We start from the raw sequence: 21381 nt of genomic DNA on the forward strand, positions 1-21381 counted from the left end.
AAGTGTCCTATAAAAAGGAATCTAGATGTACTTCCGGTTGTCTTTGATTAAAAAAAAAAAAAGGTTTTTATTGCACACAAAAAACATACAATATTTTCAGAAACGAAGCATAATACACGTTGTTCATATCTTAAGATTCTCCAACACATAATCCATAGTTACATTTGTCAACATTTTCAATGAATTTAGTTTCTTTTTATTGTTCTTACATTTCTATGCCATCAAATTTATCACGGTCTGCGCCATACGTCTACCTATTAGCTGCATTTCTGCACTACCGGACCTCACACCCTTGTTCCCGAGAATATTGCAATATCTGAGTCTCTTTCCCAATATGTACCTATACTCCCCTTAGCAGCCTCATTTGTACCAATTCCATGGGGCTTATTCCTGGTGCATCGAGCCAAGCATCCCACAGTTTATCACTTCCTGTTGTCTTTAACTGATCATACATTAGCTGTGGCGATGAACATTATGCTTCCTAGAGAGATTGGTTAATCCCTGTAGCCTACTGATTGCAGCTCTTCAACCAGTGGACAAGATTTCTGAATACTGACTTACCTGTAAATTCTATATCTTAGACTATGGTATAGGACACAAGACACCCTCCATTACCTTTTTTTGTTTACTTTGCAATGCATGCTACAAAACTGAGCATTGATGGAGTGGGCTAGAATTATATAGGAAGCATTCTGGGGGGGGGGGGGGGGGGGGGGCACGCACATGTCCTGCAAAAGCTTTCCAATGTCTAATCACCCAAAGGTAAACTTCTAACACATGGTGTATGAATGTGTTGCCTGTGTCCTATACTTCAAGATGTATAAAAATTCCCGTTTTCCTACTGCATAGAGTTCAGCAAAGATTATGGGGGGAACTAACATCCTTTCAGGAGTGACCCATTCATCATAGACTGCACTTATGAACAGAGAATGTTTTGCAAGATTTTACAGGTCTCTTTGTATGCAAAGGGACATGGTGAGTCAGGTTGCACAATGTTTTTGTGCAGACAGAGGCACAGAATAGTTCAACATTTTCAAATATGTTGCATGACACCCCTTTCTTCAATTTAGTGACAGTCTGGGGGAAAAAAATATTCCACAGCTTCCTCCAATACTGCCTTAATATCCTCTTCATTCCCTTTTGCGTCCTCTAGGACTGACATATTGGGATTAAGAAACAGGAGTAGAAGTGGCCCTGGACAAACATGGCGGTAATCTGAGAAAATGTGATTCTGCCTTTGTCAAATAGACCGTTGGTTTGTGCCAAAAATAGAGCTAGAATGGTCTACTGACACTTATGTTAGAGTTGGCTCTTGCTCTGGTGCAAGGGATGTTTCGTCACTGAGGTTGAGTTTAGTGCAGGCTTTCGGCAGAGTGACTGTTCACTTGTGATTTTTGCATTGACTCCCTTTTGCCTGGTCTCAGCCATAACTACAAGTGAGGGCATTCCTCTGTGGGGTGCCAAGGTAAGTGCCCAAAGCAACATTACAGGTGGTCCCAACAGCAAAGGGTTTGGGTACGGTCGGCTCCCAAGCTTTTACCGAGGTTGCACAAATCCAAATACATTGCTTCTATTTTGGCTTAGGAAGACCGTGAGGGGTTGATTGAGGAACCCGAAAATAAAATAAAAATAAAGTACTTAAGAGGAAAAGGTCCATCCCCTTCAGACAGTAGTAAAAAACTGAGGACTTATGAAGTGGGTAGGGTTATAGAAGAGGTGCCCAGGGGCATGTCCTTTAAAGCTTTCCCAGTGTCCAATCAGCTGAAGGTACAGGTCTATAACCCATGTCCTGTACTGTACAATTAAGATTGTGTTACTAAACTTATGCTACCATTATAGGTTTTCTCTAGTTTGCGCAGGGCAAAGAAATATACAATTTTGTTAGTGTGGATGCAATCTTCACATTTTCTTTCTTTTTGTTATAAAGCAGATTGTCTAAGTGGAGACCAGTACACATCTATTGGAAGATATGTGTAAATGAAAAGCACCTCCACCATGGTGACTCCCACAGGGCATACTTTAGCCTTATTATATTGACCCTGACAACAAAGGTCCAAATGCACTGTTGTGTAATAAATCAGCTCTAGTACAACAGCGCATTTTGTTGTCAGGGTCACTATAATAAGGTGAGAGCATAACCTGTGGCAGTGTTTTTCACTTCGACATATCTTCTGCACTTGCTGGAATCAAGCAGTTTCACTTCTATGACTGTTTTTTTTTTTTGAACTTTTCACTTGTAGAGGCTGTTGTGGAATGTAATAATAATAATTTGGTTTCTTTGCAATTTTCTTATTTGCTGATAGTTATTGCGCTCCACATATATTTAATTTATATTATTAAAGCGAAGCTCCACCCAAAAGGCGCTAGTTTGCTTCCTGATCACACACCCCCCCCCCCCCCCCGGCGCCATATTTGATTTGGCACCTTTCGTGGTGGAGCAGGTACCTGTTTTTGACAGGTACCCGTCCCTACTTCCGGGCGTTTGCCCAAAAGTTTGCCCCCCCCCCCCCCACGCCCCCCTTTTTCCATCGCTGCCAGGCCATTCAGAAAGCGCAGCGCACTCCGCATATGTGCAGTGGGGAACAAGCTGTGAAGCTACAAAGCTTCACTGATGGTTTCCCTTAGAAGGAATGGCGGTGGCAGCACCCAAGAGCCAATTAAAAAAAAAAAAATCGTCTGGGGTGCCGACATCGCGGGACCCCTGGACAGGTAAGTGTCCTAATATTAAAATCCAGCAGCTACAGTATTTGTAGCTGCTGACTTTAGATTTTTAAAGGGGTGGGGTGGCTGGAGCTCCGCTTTAAGTTTGTGAAGGCACAGCACGTTTGTTTTTTACATTATTTGATTTATCCCACTTTTTGCTTGCAGCTTTATTTTGTATATGGGTGCACAGGATTATTGGAAATTCAGGAAAAGACATGCCTTTTGTAAGTCTGTATAGCTTCAGAGCACCGTGCAAGTTATGGGTGTTGACCATTCAAAATATAGGAAACTGTGTGTGTGTGTGTGTGTGTGTGTGTGTGTATATACACTGCTTCAAAAAAATTAAAGGAACACTTTTTAATCTGAGTATAGCATCAAGTCAATTTAACTCCTGGGATATTGATCTGGTCAGTTAAGTAGCAGAGGGGGTTGTTAATCAGTTTCAGCTGCTTTTGGTGTTAAAAAAAAATAACGTGCACTAGATATGCAACAATGAGATGACCTCCAAAACAGGAATGGTTTTCAAATATAAATTTTTATTGATTTTCAAGAAGAAACAAAAGGAAAAGGGTCAAAGAAAACCAAAGAGGAAACAGACAATACAGTACAATGCCAGCCTTAACAGCTGATGTGCACAGGTAAGTACATGCAGTAGTGATAACAGCCATATCAGTACTAGTCAACATTATGGTGGTACAATAATCTTATGTACTCCCCATTTATAGGGTAAAGTAAAAAAAAAAAAAAAGTGCACGAGGTAAGAAGCCTCATCATGTCTTCCTAATTACGAGTCAGGTTATACTGCTTAGTCCCTGAGAACAAATATCTCATAAAACCAGAGAAGAGAGAGATGAAAGAGAAAGAAGAAGTGAGCAGAGGCGTTGCGACTAGAGAGAATAGGATGTAAAGGTTCCAGTGAGGCTGGATAACGGGAAGGGAGAGAATAAGGGAGGAGGGGGCGAAAAAGGAAAGGAATTGGCTCGGGTGGGAAGGGCGCGTTATCATCAGGTCTGTGGGGCTTCCATTATACAGGTAGCAAGCATAGCCATTCCTTCATCAGAGTATATAAATAAGTTCCAGGGCAACCATGTTTTGGAATGTTGTTCCTGTTTATTTTGTGCTGTCAGGACTAACTCCTCCAACTTCCTGATCTCCTCCACTCTGTGTAGCCACAACCCAATAGTCGGTGGTGAGCTTTTCTTCCACATCAGTGAGATACAAGATTTGGCTACATTCAACACGTGTCTTCTTATTATCGACTTTTTGTAGCTCTGTGCTGGTATTGTAGTGGCATGGAGCAGAATGACAGCTGGGTTGTCACTGATCGTGTGGTCCGTAACTTGTTGAATGATCTTCCGAATGTTGTCCAGAAATACTGAAGCAGAGGGCAAGATCAGAAAATGTGGAGGAGTGTCCCTTTTGGCCGTCTGACATCTCCAACATCTGTCTGTGGTGTTAGGAAAATATGTGTGTAGCCTTTGAGGTGTATAGTACCATCTGGTCAAGATCTTATAATTAAGTTCTTTCATTTTTGTGCAGTTAGATGCTTTTAAAGAAAATCTAATGATCGTTTGAATTTGGGCGTTGGTAAACTTACATTGTAGATCGGTTTCCCATTTCTGTATGAATATCAGGTCAGGTTGTTCTACTGGGGAATTGAGTAATTCGTACATTTTGGATAGCACTTGAGGTAAGGTTCCCTCGTCTGCGCAATAATCTTCAAAAGTCATCAGGTTGCGGTTGAAATGTGCTGGGTTGGGGATCGAGTCAGGAATGGTTTAACAGGTGGAGGCCATTGCTGGTTTTTTTTTTTTTTTTGGTGGTTTTTGTTTTTTTTTTTTTTTTTTTTTTCCCTACTCTTTTTTCTGTTTGTTTTTCACTAGTTTTGCATTTGGCTAGGGTCAATGTCACTACTAGTGGCATGAGGCGATACCTGGATACCTGCACAGGCAGTCCGACGACTCCAGGATGGCACATCAATACGTGCCATTGCCAGAAGGTTTGCTGTGTCTTCCAGCACAGTCTCAAGCGCATGGAGGAGATTCCAGGAGACAGGCAGTTACTCTAGGAGAGCTGGACAGGGCTGTAGAATGTCCTTAACCCATCTGCAGGACTGGTATCTGCTCCTTTGTGCAAGGAGGAACAGGATGAGCATTGCCAGAGCCCTACAAAATCACCTCCAGCAGGCCACTGATGTGAATGTCTCTGACCAAACAATGAGAAACGGACTTCATGAGGGTGGCCTGAGGGCCTGACGTCCTCTAGTAATCCCTATGCTCACTGCCCGACACCTTGGAGCTGTCAGGGCTTACCTAGGTTGGAGTCCATGATGCAGAGATGTATGCTCACACTTGCAAATACACACAGCCCATGGTAACAGGGTTATAAGCTACCTGGGCTGTGAGTCTGTGCACGGGGGCTTGACAGGAATTTGCCAAAGGATAGTTGAGGTAAAGCCGCAATCAGGGAATCCAGAAGACCGAATAAACGATAAGCAGAGCCAGGGTCAGAAGCCGGAGTCAGTCTTGGAACGCTGTAACTAGAACACAGGAACCTTAGGCAAAACAGAAGACAATGAACTGACCAAGCCCTCAGTGAGACAGGGTTTTATACCCAGCTGATTGGATAAACTGCCTCAGCTGAACCAGGAGTGACAGGTACTAATTGCAACAAGATCCAGAGTATGGCCCTGGTATTTCATGCAGAACTTGGGAAGGCAGGCTGAAAGCAACTGAGGTCTGGCTCAGAGGCAAAGTAACAGGATAACCAAACAGGCAGTCTTAGGTTCAATACCTCTTTGAGCCACTTGGGGCGTGACCACGCCTGGCCGTCTGCATGGCACGGTAGGGACCGTGACAGGAGCTCAATTAGCATTTGCCATTGAACACCAGAATTGGCAGGTCCGTCACTGGCGCCCTGTGCTTTTCACAGATGATAGCAGCTTCACCCTGAGAACATGTGAGAGATGTGAAAGGGTTTGGAGAAGGCGTGGAGAACATTATGCTGCCTATAATATGCACCAAACCAGCATGACTGGTTTGGTGGTGTGTCAGTGATGGTCTGGGGAGGCATATCCATGGAGAGACGCACAGACCTCTACGGTCTAGACCATGGCACCCTGACTGCCATTAGGTATCGAGATGAAATCCTTGGACACATTGTCAAACCCTAGGTTGGTGCAGTGGGTCCTGGGTTCCTCTTGGTGCACAACAATACCCGGCCTCATGTGGTGAGAGTATGCAGCCAGTTCCTGGAGGATTAAGGAATTGACACCATGAATGGCCCCCAGGCGTGTCTGACCTTAATTCAATAACGCATCTGGGATATTATGTTTCCATCCGCCGCCGCCAGATTGCACCCCAGTCTGTTCAGGAGCTCAGTGTTGCCCTGGTCCAGATCTGGGAGGAAATGACCCAGGACACCATCCGTCATCTCATTGAGAGCATGCCCTAACGTTGTCAGACATGCATACAAGCACATTGGGGCCATACAAACTACTGAGTGAGTGAGGGGGGGGAGGGGTGGGGGGGGGGGGCTTTGAATTCAGCCCTCTGCAGGTTGATAATTTTCATTTCCATCAAACGATGTGGCATCCTTTCGTTCTGGACACATTACCCAGTCCATATCAGTATAGATATCCAACATATTTTTCCCCATTGAGATCAGTGTGTTTTCAAAGTGTTCCTTTAATTTTATTGAGCAGTGTGTGTATATGTATGTATGTATGTGTGTATATGTGTATATATGTATATGTATGTATATATATATATATATATATATATGTGTGTGTGTGTGTGTGTGTGTGTGTGTGTGTGTGTGTGTATATATATATATATTTACACGCAAGTAAAAGGTACATTCAGTAATCTAGATAGATGAGGCTTAGAATAAGCTTGTCAGAAAATTAAACACTTGTGTTTTATGTTTTCACTGCAGTCACCATAGCATTTTTGGTTACATAAGGCTTTATAATGAAATTGTATTTTCTGTTTTATGCATAGTAAAAGGTAAATTTTGACTGTAGTGAGAGCCTAAAGTGTTTGTGTAATAATGCTCTTTTCACAGACTATGCAAGGGAGAATCTCATTAAAAGGAAGGATAAAGCTTTCCTCAAGTGTTTGGTGAAATTTTCTGGATACCTAGAACATAAAGAACTCTCCTTCCAAGCTGCCACAGTTATTAAACATCTGTCTCATTCTGGTAATGTACTGAAACTAAGCCCATATTCCCTATAAATATAATGTAATCCAGGCCCAGCTGCATAATTTTACTATGATGCACCACCTCCTATCCCTAACCTCCAAAGTTTGCAAAGTTTCATTGTCACAGAAGCTGTCATTTTGTACATGGAAGTTTCTCTGAGTTGCTATATGTTATTACTGCAAAACTAATCATATTGTTTAACGCTTCCTCAGATTTGTCATTGCTGCATGCAGACTATAATTTGCAACTACTTCTTTACTGTACAAGATGTGGTGTGTGTGTGGATGACCGCACTGGTGTATCCAAAGTTTGGTTATTGGCCGATATCTTTCTGAAGGGTATAAGAGTAGTCTGTAGGAGGAGTTATTACCCAATAGAGGGCAGTAGACTGTAGATCAGTCGGTGTTCTGTCAAAAGAGCCAACTCGTCAAAATCTCCAATTTTGTTACTGCCAGTGACTTTCCAGTAGCAGTAATTGCAGATTTCGACAACTTGCCTGTTTTCACTCAACACCGGCAGCGTATACACTACAGTACACTATGAGTTGGCTGTTTTGACAGAACACCGGGTAAGGAGTAAAAAACTTGTTGCCACCCTGGAGGTAGCCATATTAGTAGCGGGCGGACTAACAATGTCCACTCGTTATATTGTGTAGCGTATATGCTGCCAGTGTTCTGTCAAAATAGCCAAGTAGTTGAAATCTGCAATTTACTGCTGCTGGAGAGTCACCAGAAGTGACGTAATTGGTGATTTTGATGAGATGGCTTTTTTGACAGAACACCGGCATCAATCTTGGGCCCCTTTTCACATCAGCGGACTGTCGGTTTTTCAGTGGACATGGTCAGACTGCTCATTGTTCTCTATGGGGCAATGGATGTCAGCGGACAGGTGTCTGCTGTCACCCACTGGCATTTGATATGCTAAAAACAGACAGATGAGGATACGTTTGTTACCCGTCCATCGGATGGAAACGGACATGCAGTCCGTTTCCATCTGACCGCCCCTTAGAGAACAGCGGACACAGACCTGTCATCCACCTGTTCAGCGGGGATCAGCAAAGAGCAGGATTCTGTCCTGTGTGAAGGGGCCTTACCTTTTGACATTCTCAAGGATGTCACTGATTCCCAGAATTTGTTTCCCTGGGGACATGTGAGGCCAACGGTTAATGACATACAGTTGGGTCCATATATATTTGGACCCAGGCACAATTTTAGTTTGTTTCAGGCATTTACCAAAACCTATTCAAGCTATAGTTATATAATGGATATGGGCTGAAAGTGCACACTCTCGGGTTTAATTTAAGGGTATGTACATCTAAGTTGGCGGAAGGGTTTAGGAATTACAGCTGTTAATAGCCATCCTCCCCATTTTCAAGGGCCCAAAAGTAACTGGACAATTGAATCAAAAGCTGTTTCATGGCCAGGTGTGGGCTACTCCTTTCATTGTTTCCTCATCAATTAAGCAGGTAAAATGTCTGGAGTTGATTCTAAGTGTGGTATTTGCATTTGGAATCTATTGCTGTGAACCTAAATCATGCGTTCAAAGGAGCTGTCCATGCAAGTGAAACAGGCCATTGTAAGGCTTCAAAAACTAGAGAAATCCATCAGAGAGATAGCAGCAACATTAGGAGTGGCCAAATCAACAGTTTGGTACGTTCTGAGGAAAGAAGAATGCATTTGTGAGCTCAGCAACATAAAAAGGCCTGGATGTCCACAGAAGACAACAGTGGTGGATGATCGCAGGATCCTCTCTTTGTTAAAGAAAAACCCAGACAAGTGAAGGACACTCTCCAGGAAGTGGGCGTATCATTGTCAAAGTCTACAATCAAGAGAAGACTTCACGAGAGCAAATACATAGGGTTCACCACAAGGTGCAAACCATTCAAAACCCTGAGGAATAGGAAAGAACATCTAAAAAAGCCAGACCAGTTCTGGCAAAAGCATTATTTGGATGGATTAAACTAAGATTAATCTGTACCAGAATGATGGGGGGAAAAAGTGTGGAGAAGGCTTGGAACAGCTCATGATCCAAAGCACACAATGTCGCCTGTAAAACATGGTGGAGGCAGTGTGATGGCATGGGCATGTATGGCTTCCAGTGGCACTGGGTCATTGATGTTTATTGATGTGACAGAAGCAGCCGGATGAATTCTTCAGTGTTTAGCAATATACTGTCAGCCCAGATTCAGCCAAATGCAGCAAAGTTGATTGGATGGCACTTCACAGTACAGATGGACAATGATCCAAAACGCACTGCAAAAGCAACCCAGGACCTTTTGAAGGAAAAGTGGAATATTCTGCAATGGCTGAGTCAATCACCTGATCTAAACCCAATTGAGCATGCATTTCACTCGCTGAAGGCAAATCTAAAGGCAGAAAGACCTACAAAGAACCACTGAAGACTGTTGCAGTTAGGGCCTGGCAAAGCATCAGAAAGGAATAAACCCAGTCTTTGGTAATGTCCATGGGTTCCAGACTTCAGGCAGTCATTGTCAGTAAAGGATTCTCAAAAAAATATTAAAAATTGACATTCTATTCATTTGTCCAATTACTTTTGAGCCCCTGAAAATGGGGGGACTGTCTATAAAAATGGTTGCAGTTCCTAAAATTTGTACATGATATTTATGTTCAACCCCTTGGATTAAAGCTGAAAGTCTGCATTTCAGATTCATTTGGATTGTTTCATTTTAATTTCTATTCTAGTGGCATACAAAGCCAAAAGTATGAAAATTGTGCCCGTGTCCAAATATACAGTAGGGACGGAAAGTATTCAGACCCCCTTAAAATTTTCACTCTTTGTTATATTGCAGCCATTTGCTAAAATCATTTAAGTTCATTTTTTTTTCCTCATTAATGTACACACAGCACCCCATATTGACAGAAAAACACAGAATTGTTGACATGTTTGCGGATTTATTAAAAAAGAAAAACTGAAATATCACATGGTCCTAAGTATTCAGACCCTTTGCTCAGTATTTAGTAGAAGCACCCTTTTGATCTAATTCAGCCATAAGTCTTTTTGGGAAAGATGCAACAAGTTTTTCACACCTGGATTTGGGGATCCTCTGCCATTCCTCCTTGCAGATCCTCTCCAGTTCTGTCAGGTTGGATGGTAAACGTTGGTGGACAGCCATTTTTAGGTCTCTCCAGAGATGCTCAATTGGGTTTAAGTCAGGGCTCTGGCTGGGCCATTCAAGAGCAGTCAGGAGTTATTGTGAAGCCACTCCTTCATTATTTTAGCTGTGTGCTTAGGGTCATTGTCTTGTTGGAAGGTAAACCTTCGGCCCAGTCTGAGGTCCTGAGCACTCTGGAGAAGGTTTTCGTCCAGGATATCCCTGTACTTGGCCGCATTCATCTTTCCCTCGATTGCAACCAGTCGTCCTGTCCCTGCAGCTGAAAAACACCCCCACAGCATGATGCTACCACCACCATGCTTCACTGTTGGGACTGTATTGGACAGATGATGAGCAGTGCCTGGTTTTCTCCACACATACCGCTTAGAAATAAGGCCAAAAAGTTCTATCTTGGTCTCATCAGACCAAAGAATCTTATTTCTCACCATCTTGGAGTCCTTCAGGTGGTTTTTTTTTTTTTAGCAAACTCCATACGGGCTTTCATGTGTCTTGCACTGAGGAGAGGCTTCCGTCGAGCCACTCTGCCATAAAGCCCCGACTGGTGGAGGGCTGCACTGATGGTTGACTTTCTACAACTTTCTCCCATCTCCGGACTATCTCTGGACCTCAGCCACAGTGATCTTTGGGTTCTTCTTTACCTCTCTCACCAAGGCTCTTCTCCCCCGATAGCTCAGTTTAGCCGGACGGCCAGGTCTAGGAAGGGTTCCGGTCGTCCCAAACGTCTTCCATTTAAGGATTATGGAGGCTACTGTGCTCGTAGGAACCTTAAGTGCAGCAGAAATTTTTTTGTAACCTTGGCCAGATCTGTGCCTTGCCACAATTCTGTCTCTGAGCTTTTCAGGCAGTTCCTTTTGACCTCATGATTCTCATTTGCTCTGATATGCACTGTGAGCTGTAAGGTCTTATATAGACAGATGTGTGGCTTTCCTAATCAAGTCCAATCAGTATAATCAAACACAGCTGGACTCAAATGAAGGTGTGTAGAACCATCTCAAGGATGATCAGAAGAAATGGACAGCGTCTGAGTTAAATATGAGTGTCACAGGAAAGGGTCTGAATACTTAGGACCATGTGATATTTCAGTTTTTTTTCTTTAATAAATCTGCAAAAATGTCAACAATTCTGTGTTTTTCTGTCAATATGGGGTGCTGTGTGTACATTAATGAGGGAAAAAAATGAACTTAAATGATTTTAGCAAATGGCTGCAATATAACAGAGTGAAAAATTTAAGGGCGTCTGAATACTTTCTGTCCCCACTGTATATGGACCTAACTGTGTGCAGGTTTTACCACCCCTGTTTCTCCCAAAGCAACCTGCTGATTTGAATGGTCGATTGGAACCACATAATCCCTGATAGTGTTGAATCCAGTTGCTGCCCCAATGTTTTCTCCTGACATCCTCATTGCGGACACTTATAAAACCTTTTGTGGGGTTATGGGCATTGGAGGCATAAGGCATAACAAAATATATATATATATATATATATATATATATATATATATATATATATATATATATATATATATATATATATATATATATATATATATATGTGTTATATAAGGCATTGCAGTATAACTGTCAACATCAATTAAGACCAAAGGAGTTAAAGTATACCCTGAAAGGACAGTCTGTAACTTAAGAATTGTGGTAACAAATTAAAAGAAAAACAAACTGGTTAACTCCCATATCTGTGTGGGTTGTTTTAGAGGGACAAATTCTGCTCTGAAATCTTATCCTCTGTAATGTATCACATTAAAAATAAAGTTCATGCATTCTGTAATAAATTATCAGGAGGTAAAAGTGGAATGGGATAGATGCCACCTGTTCTAGATCTCATATTTAGATAGATCACTTTCTTAAAGCGGAGTTCCACCCAACAGTGGAAGCTCTGCTTATCTGACCTGTTTTTGGCAGGTACTTGCCCCCACTTCCAGGAGATCACGTTGCGATGACTCTGAAGTTTGTACCTGCTGATTTTGTACGTTTGCTCACTTACAAAGAAATGATCAGTCTATAATTTTAATGGTAGGTTTATTTTAACAGTGAGAGACAGAATAACAACAAAAATATCCATAAAAAAGGCATTTCAAAAAAGTTATAAATTGATTTGCAGTTTAACCATTTTCTGTCTGTGCTGACGGTCTCAGCGTGGACCTTAATTGCCCGGGGGACGTCAATAGACGTCCTCCTGTGCATGAGCTGCCTGCACACCCCCTGCGGCACACTCGGTGATCACCGAGTTAATGAGACTCGGCTGATCCCGGCCCCTTACCACGTAATCAGCTAATGACAGCTGATCACGATGTAAACAAAATATCGGTAATCGGCTTTTTTTTCTACTCGTGCTGACAGCGAAACAGAAAAAAAAGCCGATCACTGGCTTTTGTCAGAGGGACAGCGGTCCCGAAGAGGGTGAGACATCACCCAAGTATGTGTGCCCACCCGTGCCACCTATCAGTGCCCATCAATGAAGGAGAAAAATTACCTGTTTGCAAAATGTTATAACAAACTAAAACTGTTTTTTTATTTTTTCAAAAATTTGTCTTTTTTTTTTTTTTTTTTTTTTGTTAGCAAAAAAAAAAAAACCCAGCAGTGATTAAATACCACCAAAAGTAAGCTCTATTTGTGGGGGGGAATGATAAAACTGTAATTTGGGTATAGTGTTGTATGACCGTGCAATTGTCATTCAGCGTGACAGCGCTGAAAATTGGTCTGGGCAGGAAGGGGGTTTAAGTGCCCAGTAAGCAAGTGGTTAAAAAATGAGTATTTGACCCCCTTCGCAAAACATGATTTATTACTTATTAATCAGAGGTCAGACGTTTCTTGTAGTTGGCCACCAGGTTTGCACACATCTCGGGAGGGATTTTGTCCCACTCCTCTTTGCAGATCCTCTCCAAGTTAAGATTGAGGCTGATGTTTGGTAACTTGAATCTTTAGCTCCCTCCAAATATTTTCAATGGGATTAAGGTCTGGAGACTGGCTAGGCCCCTCCAGGACCTTTTTTAAGGTGATTCTTCTTGAGCCAATCCTTTGTTGCCTTGGCCGTGTGTTTTGGGTCATTGTCATGCTGGAATACCCATCCATGACCCATTTTAAATTCCCTGGCTGAGGGAAGGAGGTTCTTGCCCAAGATTTGACGGTACGTGGCCCCGTCCATCGTCCCTTTGATGCGGTGAAGTTGTCCTGTCCCCTTAGCAGAAAAACGCCCCTAAAGCAGGTTTCCACCTCCATGTTTGGTGAGGATGGTGTTCTTGGGGTCATGGGTAGCATTCCTCCTCCTCCAAACACAGCGAGTTGAGTTGATGCCAAAAAGCTTTATTTTTGGTCTCATCTGACCACAACACTTTCACCCTGTTCTGCTCTGAATCATTCAGATGTTCATTAACAAACTTCAGATGGGCCTGTACATGTGCTTTCTTGAGCAGGGGGACCTTGCAGGCGCTGCAGGATTTTAGTCCTTCGCAGAATGTGCATTTACAATTGTTTTTCTTGGTGACTATGGTCCCAGCTGCCTTGAGATTATTGACCAGATTCTCCCATGTAGTTCTGGGCTGATTCCTCACTTTTCTCATGATCATTGAAACTCCATGAGTTGAGATCTTGCATGGAGCCCCAGACCAAGGCCAATTGACAGTTATTTTGTGTTTCTTCCATTTGAGAATAATCGTATCGTTGTTACCCTCTCACCAAGCTGCTTGGCGATGGTCTTGTAGCCCATTCCAGCCTTGTGTAGGTCTACAATCTTGTCCCTGACATCCTTAGACAGCTCTTTGGTCTTTGGCCATGGTGAAGAGATTGGAATCTGATTGCTTCTGTGGACAGGTTTCTTTTATACAGGTAACAGGCTGAGATTAGGCATCTCAGCTCTTTACCAGTATAGACACCTGGGAGCCAGAAGTATTACTGATTGATAGGGGATTAAATACTTATTTCATTTATTAAAATGCAAATCAAATTATAACTTTTTTGAAATGCGTTTTTCTGGACATTTTTGTTTGTTTTGTCTCACTGTTAAAATAAACCCACCATTTTACAAGACAACCTCAATGCTCTTGTCTAATTGGACAATTAAGTGGCAAATAAGGTTTAATGTTGATAAATGTAAAGTTATGCACTTGGGGACTAAGAATATGCATCAATGGTGGAGAAGGATCTGGAGGTTTTAGTAGATGCGCTTTCCAAAGCGAGCAAAGCTCTTTCTTGTATTAAGAGAGGTATGGACTCCAGAGAGAGAGGGATATCATTTTGCACCTGTACAAATCATTAGTAAGACTTCATTTGGAATGTGCAGTTCAGTTTTGGGCACCAGTTCTCAAAAAGGATATCGGGGAACTGGAGAAAGTGCAGAGAAGGGCAACCAAACTGATAAGAGGCATGGAGGAGCTAAGCTATGAGGAAAGATTAGAGGAACTGAATTTATTCCCTCTTGAGAAGAGGAGATTAAGGGGGGATGATATGATCAACATGTATAAATACATAAGTGGTCCATATAGTGAACTTGGTGTTGAGTTATTCACTTTAACTAGTTACCGACCGCCCGCTATTGTACTGCGGCAAGTTAGCTCGAATCGACGTCATTGTGCGTCGGGAGCGTACACGGCGATTTGTGGGCGATCGCTCCGGGGAGGGGGGGGGGGAGACAGACTGTCTGTTCCTAGTGATTAGGAACAACGATCTCTCTCCCCCTCCAGTCAGCCCAGCCCCCATATAGTTAGCAACACCTCCCAGGGAACACATTTAACCCCTTGATCACCCCTAGTGTTAACCCCTTCCCTGCCAGTGACATTTATACAGTAATCAGTGGCTATTTTAGCTCTGAAAATTGTAAATCGCTGCCATTGCTAGTAAAAAAAAAAAAAAAAAAAAAAACAATAAAAATGCCATAAATCTATTCCATAATTTGTAGAAGCTATAACTTTTGCGCAAACCAATCAATATACGCTTATTTGCATTGTTTTTTTTTTTAACCTAAAATACATATTGGCCTACACGGGCCTTTTTTTTTGGGGGGGGGGGGGGCGTGGGGTGGATATTTATTATCGCAAAAAGGAAAAAAAAATTTTTTAGAAATTGTTGATCTAGAGGTGATCAAATGCCATCAAAAGAAAACTCTATGTGGGGTGGGGGGGGGGGAAGGACATCAATTTTGTTTGCACGGTCGTGTGACGTTGTGCCCAATCGTCAGAGTGACGCAGTGTCGTATTGTAAAAAATGGCTTGGTCATTAAAGGTGCGAATCCTTCTGGTCCTAAGTGGTTAAGGTCATCACAGAGGACAAGGGGGCACTCTTTATGTCTAGAGGAAAAAAGATTTTATCTCCAAATACGGAAAGGTTTTTTCAGAGCTGTGAAAATGTGGAATAGACTTCCTCTAGAGGTGGTTCTGGCAAGCTCAGTAGATCACTTTAAAAAAAAAAAAAGGCCTGGATTCTTTTCCTAAATGTACACAATATAACTGGGTGCTAACATTTATAGGTAAATTTGATCCAGGGAAAATCCGATTTGTCTCTCGGGGGATCAGGAAACTTTTTTTTTTTTTTCCCCTGCTGTAGCAAATTAGAGCATGCTTTGCTGGGGTTTTTCACCATCCTCTGGGTCAACTGTGGGTATGGGATTGTATTTTTTTTTTTTTTTGGTTGAACTTGTGTCTTATTCAACCTATGTAACCATTTAAAATTATAGGGAAAATATATAATCTGAATATATAAACTAACATAGTGGTAAAATATATAAATACAGCGCTCACAAACAAAAACCCATAATAAGTGATAACAGAAAATGTAAAGTCCATACAAAACTATGAAGGTGCTTTACAAATAGTGTGTAAAAATGCAAGGAATTCTTCACATCTGGTGTGCGGAAAGTGCAGAGAAAATGTTGCAGAAAAATTTTCAGGTGTACAAGACACCCCCACGTGTGTGTCCCCACTCACCAGAACACAATGACACCCAGCTTTTCAGTCTGGGAGTCAGTAAAAGATTGTAACAATATCCAAAGAATGTTGCAGGATGGCAGGTTTACTGATGAAATGATAAACGATCCTTCAACGTTAATACTCAGCCATATGAAAAATGGGTACCCAAAAGGGAAGAAAAAGGGGTGACCAATAGTGAAGTATGCTAAGATTGAAAATGTATTGCGCATAAAAGGTAATACTTACAAAAGTAAGCTAAAAACAGGTATTGAAACAATCAGAGGATGCAGCAAACACCATTAACAGCGTTCCCACGAGACCGGAAATGACGTCAGAACCGAAAGTCACATCAATGCATTTCGCCCTCCCACAGGGGGTCATCAAAGGACCTTCATAGTTTTGTATGGACTATGTTTTTTGTTATCACTTATTATGGGTTTTTGTTTGTGAGCGCTGTATTTACATATTTTACCATTTAAAATTTTAGACTGATTATTTCTTTGTCAGTGGGCAAATGTACAAAATCAGCAGGGGATCAAATACTTTTTTCCCCTCAGCCTCTTCAGCTGTTCCTGTCTGACCTGCAATGCCTCCACTGTCAGCATGCCACTGAGCTTTGGGATGTCTCCAGCTAGAACTGAGCCCCTCTGCTTTACCAATCAGCTCTTCAGGCTCTCTTCTTCCAGTTCTTACAGGAGATATCCACACATATATCTGTCAGCATACCTCTCACATTGTCAGCTTCCTTACTTGCCAATTGCTTTATTTTGAACCCATTGTGATATATCCTGAAGATCAGTGTCTGTTTTTGTCTATAAATGACAAAACGTCTAAGGACTTGATTCATTATCGATGCATGTTCTTTTTTCTTACAGGGAGAATCGCTCCATATTTAAAACCTTTAATGAAGGATGTTCAAGCCTACCTCATGAGTTTCCTTAGTCACCCAGAGCTGAAGTTTCAGCAGATGGGCATTGCCACCCTGTGCTTGTTAAGCGAAGGTACAGACAGATTAATTCAATTTTTTTTTTTTTTTAAAGCAGGATTTTCAGGTAGCTGGTGTTTACTTTACTTTTCCATACATGGGCAGGGGTTCTTGCCCTGAGACTGGAATTTTTTTTAATTAAAATATCAATTGCCCACAAACCAATCTTTTAAGTGGACTCGCCCGTAGCTTATACTTCCCCTGAGCAGTGCAACACTCTGGAAATGAGAATTATTTTTACAACCATAAAGCCTCATTCACATGGCTGAAACACAGGTTTAAAAATGTACTTATTATAAAGGCAAGCTATTGAAGATCCTGCATATTGATCACAAAATAGATCTGTTTTTGTAATGTATAAATTATTTTTTTTATTCATTTTTTAATATATATAATGGTATATGTGTATATGCATGTCCTCAAATTCAAGTTTTTAGATTTTGTGTTGCTGATCTGAAGGCATTAAATGCCTACACACCTACTTACCACATTGAAAACCATGCAGCCACATTCAGATCCGTAAATAACAAAACAGTTGTGAAAACATTTTTTTATGGCCGTGTGAATAGGGGCCTAAAGGAGGCTTAGATTTTATTAAAATGCCTTTTTTTTTTTTTTTTTTTTTTTTTTGGGCAAAAAAAATGACCCCAACCCCCTTCCACCCATTGTGCATTATTTTATTTTTTTTCACCTTGTGAAGCAAACTATACTTGCATATATCAGCTGCCTGGTTCACAGGGGCAGGGGACCACCTTCCTGCTGGACAGCCACTAGGAAGTGCCCACATTATGTAGGCAGATGTCTCAGCGAGTGCCCTGCAAATGTATGTTCAGGATTTTACAGAAATACCCTATTGTAAATGGCTGACCAGCTTTTTTTTTTTTTTTTTTTTTTTTTTTTTTTTTTTTTTTTTTTTTAGACGTCTGCACACAGCTTCAGTTCGAATTACAAGCAGACAGAACACCACATACTTTGCAGTACTGTATCTCACAAAAGTGAGTACACCCCTCACATTTTTGTAAATATTTTATCTTTTCATGTGACAACACTGAAATTACACTTTGCTACAATGTAAAGTAATGAGTGTAAATTTGCAGTCCCCTGGTCTGATAAGACCGAGATAAAGGTATTTGGTTCAGATGGTGTCTAGCGTGTGTGGCGGCAACCAGGTGAGGCATGTGTCTTGCCTGCAGTCAAGCATGGTGGTGTGAGTGTCATGGTCTGGGCTGCATGAGTGCTGCTGGCACTGGGGAGCTACAGTTCATTGAGGAAACCATGAATGCCAACATGTACTGTGACATACTGAAGCAGAGCATGATCCCCTCCCTATTGAGCATCTGTGGGGCATCCTCAAACGGAAGGTGGAGGAGTGCAAGGTCTCTAACATCCACCAGCTCTGTGATGTCATCATGGAAGAGGACTCCAGTGGCAACCTGTGAAGCTCTGGTGAACTCCATGCCCAAGAGGTTTAAGGCAGTGCTGGAAAATAATGGTGGCCACACAAAATATTGACACTTTGGGCCCAATTTGGACATTTTCACTTAGGTGGGTACTCACTTTTGTTGGCAGCAGTTTTGACATTAATGGCTGTTATTTTGAGGGGACAGCAAATTGACACTGTTCTACAAGCTGTACACTCACTACTTTACGCTGTAGCAAAGTGTCATTTCTTCAGTGTTGTCACATGAAAAGATATAACAAAATATTTACAAAAAATGGGAGGGGTGTACTCACTTTTGTGATAGACTGTATAAGTTTGAGCCTGTGGCTTTGGTCCTGTGCTTTCTCAGGCAGAGGGAAGCAATGGAAAGGGAATTAGGTTCTTTAGCATCCAGGCCAACCAGTGCTCCATTGACCACCTGCTATTGAGGCATTTGGCTTCATTGAGTGAACAGAAAATTAGAGCAATGACATACAGTGCATCCAGAAAGTATTCACAGTGTTTCTTATTATGTTACAACTTTATTCCAAAATGGATTAAATTCATTTTCCTCAAAATTCTACGAATACCCCATAATGATAACTTGGAAGAGCGATAGTTCAAAATCTTTGCACATTTATTAAAAATGAAGAAAAATGTGGAAAAAGTGAAGAGCTGTTAATACTTTCCGGATGCACTGTATCTTAGAACCTCAAGCCAGTACAGCTGAATAGACCAAAAAAAGTTGAAAACAATAGGCTAGCATTGACTACACCATTTTTGACTGTTTTTCTTATTCTCTTCTCACATGAGGCCACAAATAAAGTTAACCAACCACTGTTTTTTTATTTCAGATACAGAGTTTTCAATGGCGATCAGTCAAAGTCCACTGAAGGAACAGCTTGAGCAAGTGCGGCAGCAGACAGAGGAGACCCAGACATTGCTCCGACTGGCCATCAGTCAGACAGACAGTTTAAGCTTAAATGAGTGATTGGTCTAAACACCATATATCAAATGTTTACATGGTCTTTTTGGCTTGTGGGGCAGACACATTTATCCCCGCTGACTGTTTTATGTAGTGTTTTATTTTCCAATCAAGGAAGATAATTTGTGATGTGGTCTTTTAATTCTGTAATTCTTGTCAGTGCATACTCCTAATAAAAGGCATTGGCAACATAACGGCAGAAGTCAAACCCTAATCCTTTTGACAGATCATCTTCCACGTACATCACATTTCTTCCTTCTTATTTATTATATCTGTATGTGTTTACTGAAGCATACCTTTTTAGTGATATGTTTTATATGTTAATTTGTGTTTTTTACCAGATTTATTAATTTCAACTTGTTAATGTATTGTAAAAATATGTATTGGTTTGGTCCCGTTGTGCACTGGTGGACATATAAAAATATAAGCGGTTAAATATTAATTCAAATGGAATGCTGTATTTTTTTTCCTGCATTTTCAAACAATGTAATCTGTAAAAGGAAGCATTGGGATTTGAAATGGTGTGTCAGAGGAATCCATACATGCTTAAAGAGGCCCTGTCACCACCTGCTCCACTGCAAACTAAACGCAGGCAGGTAATAGAAGTACTTACAGAAAAGGATCTGGGTGCCAAAATATTTTACCATCAGTGTCAGACCTTCAGATCAAAGGCAGCACAAAGTATATAGCTCAGCTGAGGGGAAGCTTTGGAAGCATTTTACCACTCTTCTGGGAGTTGCTGTACCTGTGATCGGTTTTGTTTTAGCATGCCTTTATTACACTTTGTGCCCTGTGATTAAAACTTTAGATTTTATTCAGCACACAGATATTTCCCTCTTTTTAATTTTCTTTCATAATTACAACATATAGAGGAGCATGGATGGTTTGTTAACCACTTGCCAACCGCCGCACGCCGATGTACGTCCCTTTTTTGGGGCCGGATATCGTTGTTATGGCAGCAGCTAGCTGTCATAACCCCGGTATCCCCGTTTTCGCCCGGCTTCAAGATAAAAGTGGTCTCTGCGGCGGATTCGCCGCAAGATCACTTATCAGTGGCAGGAGAGGGGGCCCCCCCCCTCCTGCCGCGATCCGGTGCCCTCCAACGCTTACCGGAGTCGTCGGCGGAGGCAATCGTGTCTGTTGCCTAGCTGTGCATGGAGACGAGTGAGGGGAAGATGGCGCTCACTCATCTCCATGACACTGCAGGGCGGAAGCGACGTCAAAACGTAATTTCCGCCCATACGTCTTAAAGGCACATTTTTTTTCAATGTCATTTTTTTAAATGACTTTTTTTTTTTTTAAATATGAGATGGGAGCTCTTTTTGACCCCAGATCTCATATTCAAGAGGACCAGTCATGCTTTTTTCTATTACAAGGGATGTTTATATTCCTTGTAATAGGAATAAAAGTGATGCCATTTTTTTTTTAAACTGAAAAAATAAATAAAATCATGTAAAATAAATAAGAATTTTTTTTTTTTTTTTTTTTTTTTTAAACGCTCTGTCCCGACGAGCTCGCGCGCAGAAGCGAACGCATACTTGAGTAGCGCCCGCATATGAAAACGGTGGTCAGACCACACATGTGAGGTATCGCCACAATCGTTAGAGCGAGAGAAATAATTCTAGCCCTAGACCTCCTCTGTAACGCAAAACATGCAACCTATAGAATTTTTTAAACGTCGCCTATGGAGATTTTTGAGGGTAAAAGTTTGATGACATTCCAGTTTTGAAGCGTGACATGGGTAACATTTTACTCGGCGTAACATTATCTTTCACAATATAAAAAAAAAATTGGGATAACTTTACTGTTGTCTTATTTTTTTTTATTCAAAAAAGTGAATTTTTTCCAAAAAAAGCGCGCTTGTAAAACCGCTGCGCAAATACGGTGTGAAAAAAAGTAATGCAATGACCGCCATTTTATTCTCTAGGGTGTTAGAAAAAAACAATATATAATGTTTGGGGGTTCTAAGTAATTTTCTAGCAAAAAAAACTGTTTCAACATGTCAACACCTAAATTACAAAACGAGGCTGGTCCTTA

At 41.5% G+C, this 21381-nt stretch overlaps 1 protein-coding gene across 1 annotated transcript in view; it reads left to right on the forward strand.

Annotated features, from left to right (window-relative positions):
- Nucleotides 1-19786, forward strand: part of LOC141140307 (uncharacterized) — an 81627-nt gene extending 61841 nt beyond the window's left edge. Inside the window, exons 12-14 of the mRNA XM_073627337.1 lie at nt 6769-6903; nt 16830-16955; nt 19214-19786. Of these exons, the coding sequence (XP_073483438.1) occupies nt 6769-6903; nt 16830-16955; nt 19214-19350 (398 nt within the window). The 3' untranslated portion in view covers nt 19351-19786. The remainder of the gene's footprint in view (nt 1-6768; nt 6904-16829; nt 16956-19213) is intronic.
- Nucleotides 19787-21381: the final 1595 nt, after the last annotated feature.

This window comes from Aquarana catesbeiana, linkage group LG04 (assembly GCF_042186555.1).
Source record: "Aquarana catesbeiana isolate 2022-GZ linkage group LG04, ASM4218655v1, whole genome shotgun sequence".
NCBI lineage: Eukaryota > Metazoa > Chordata > Amphibia > Anura > Ranidae > Aquarana > Aquarana catesbeiana.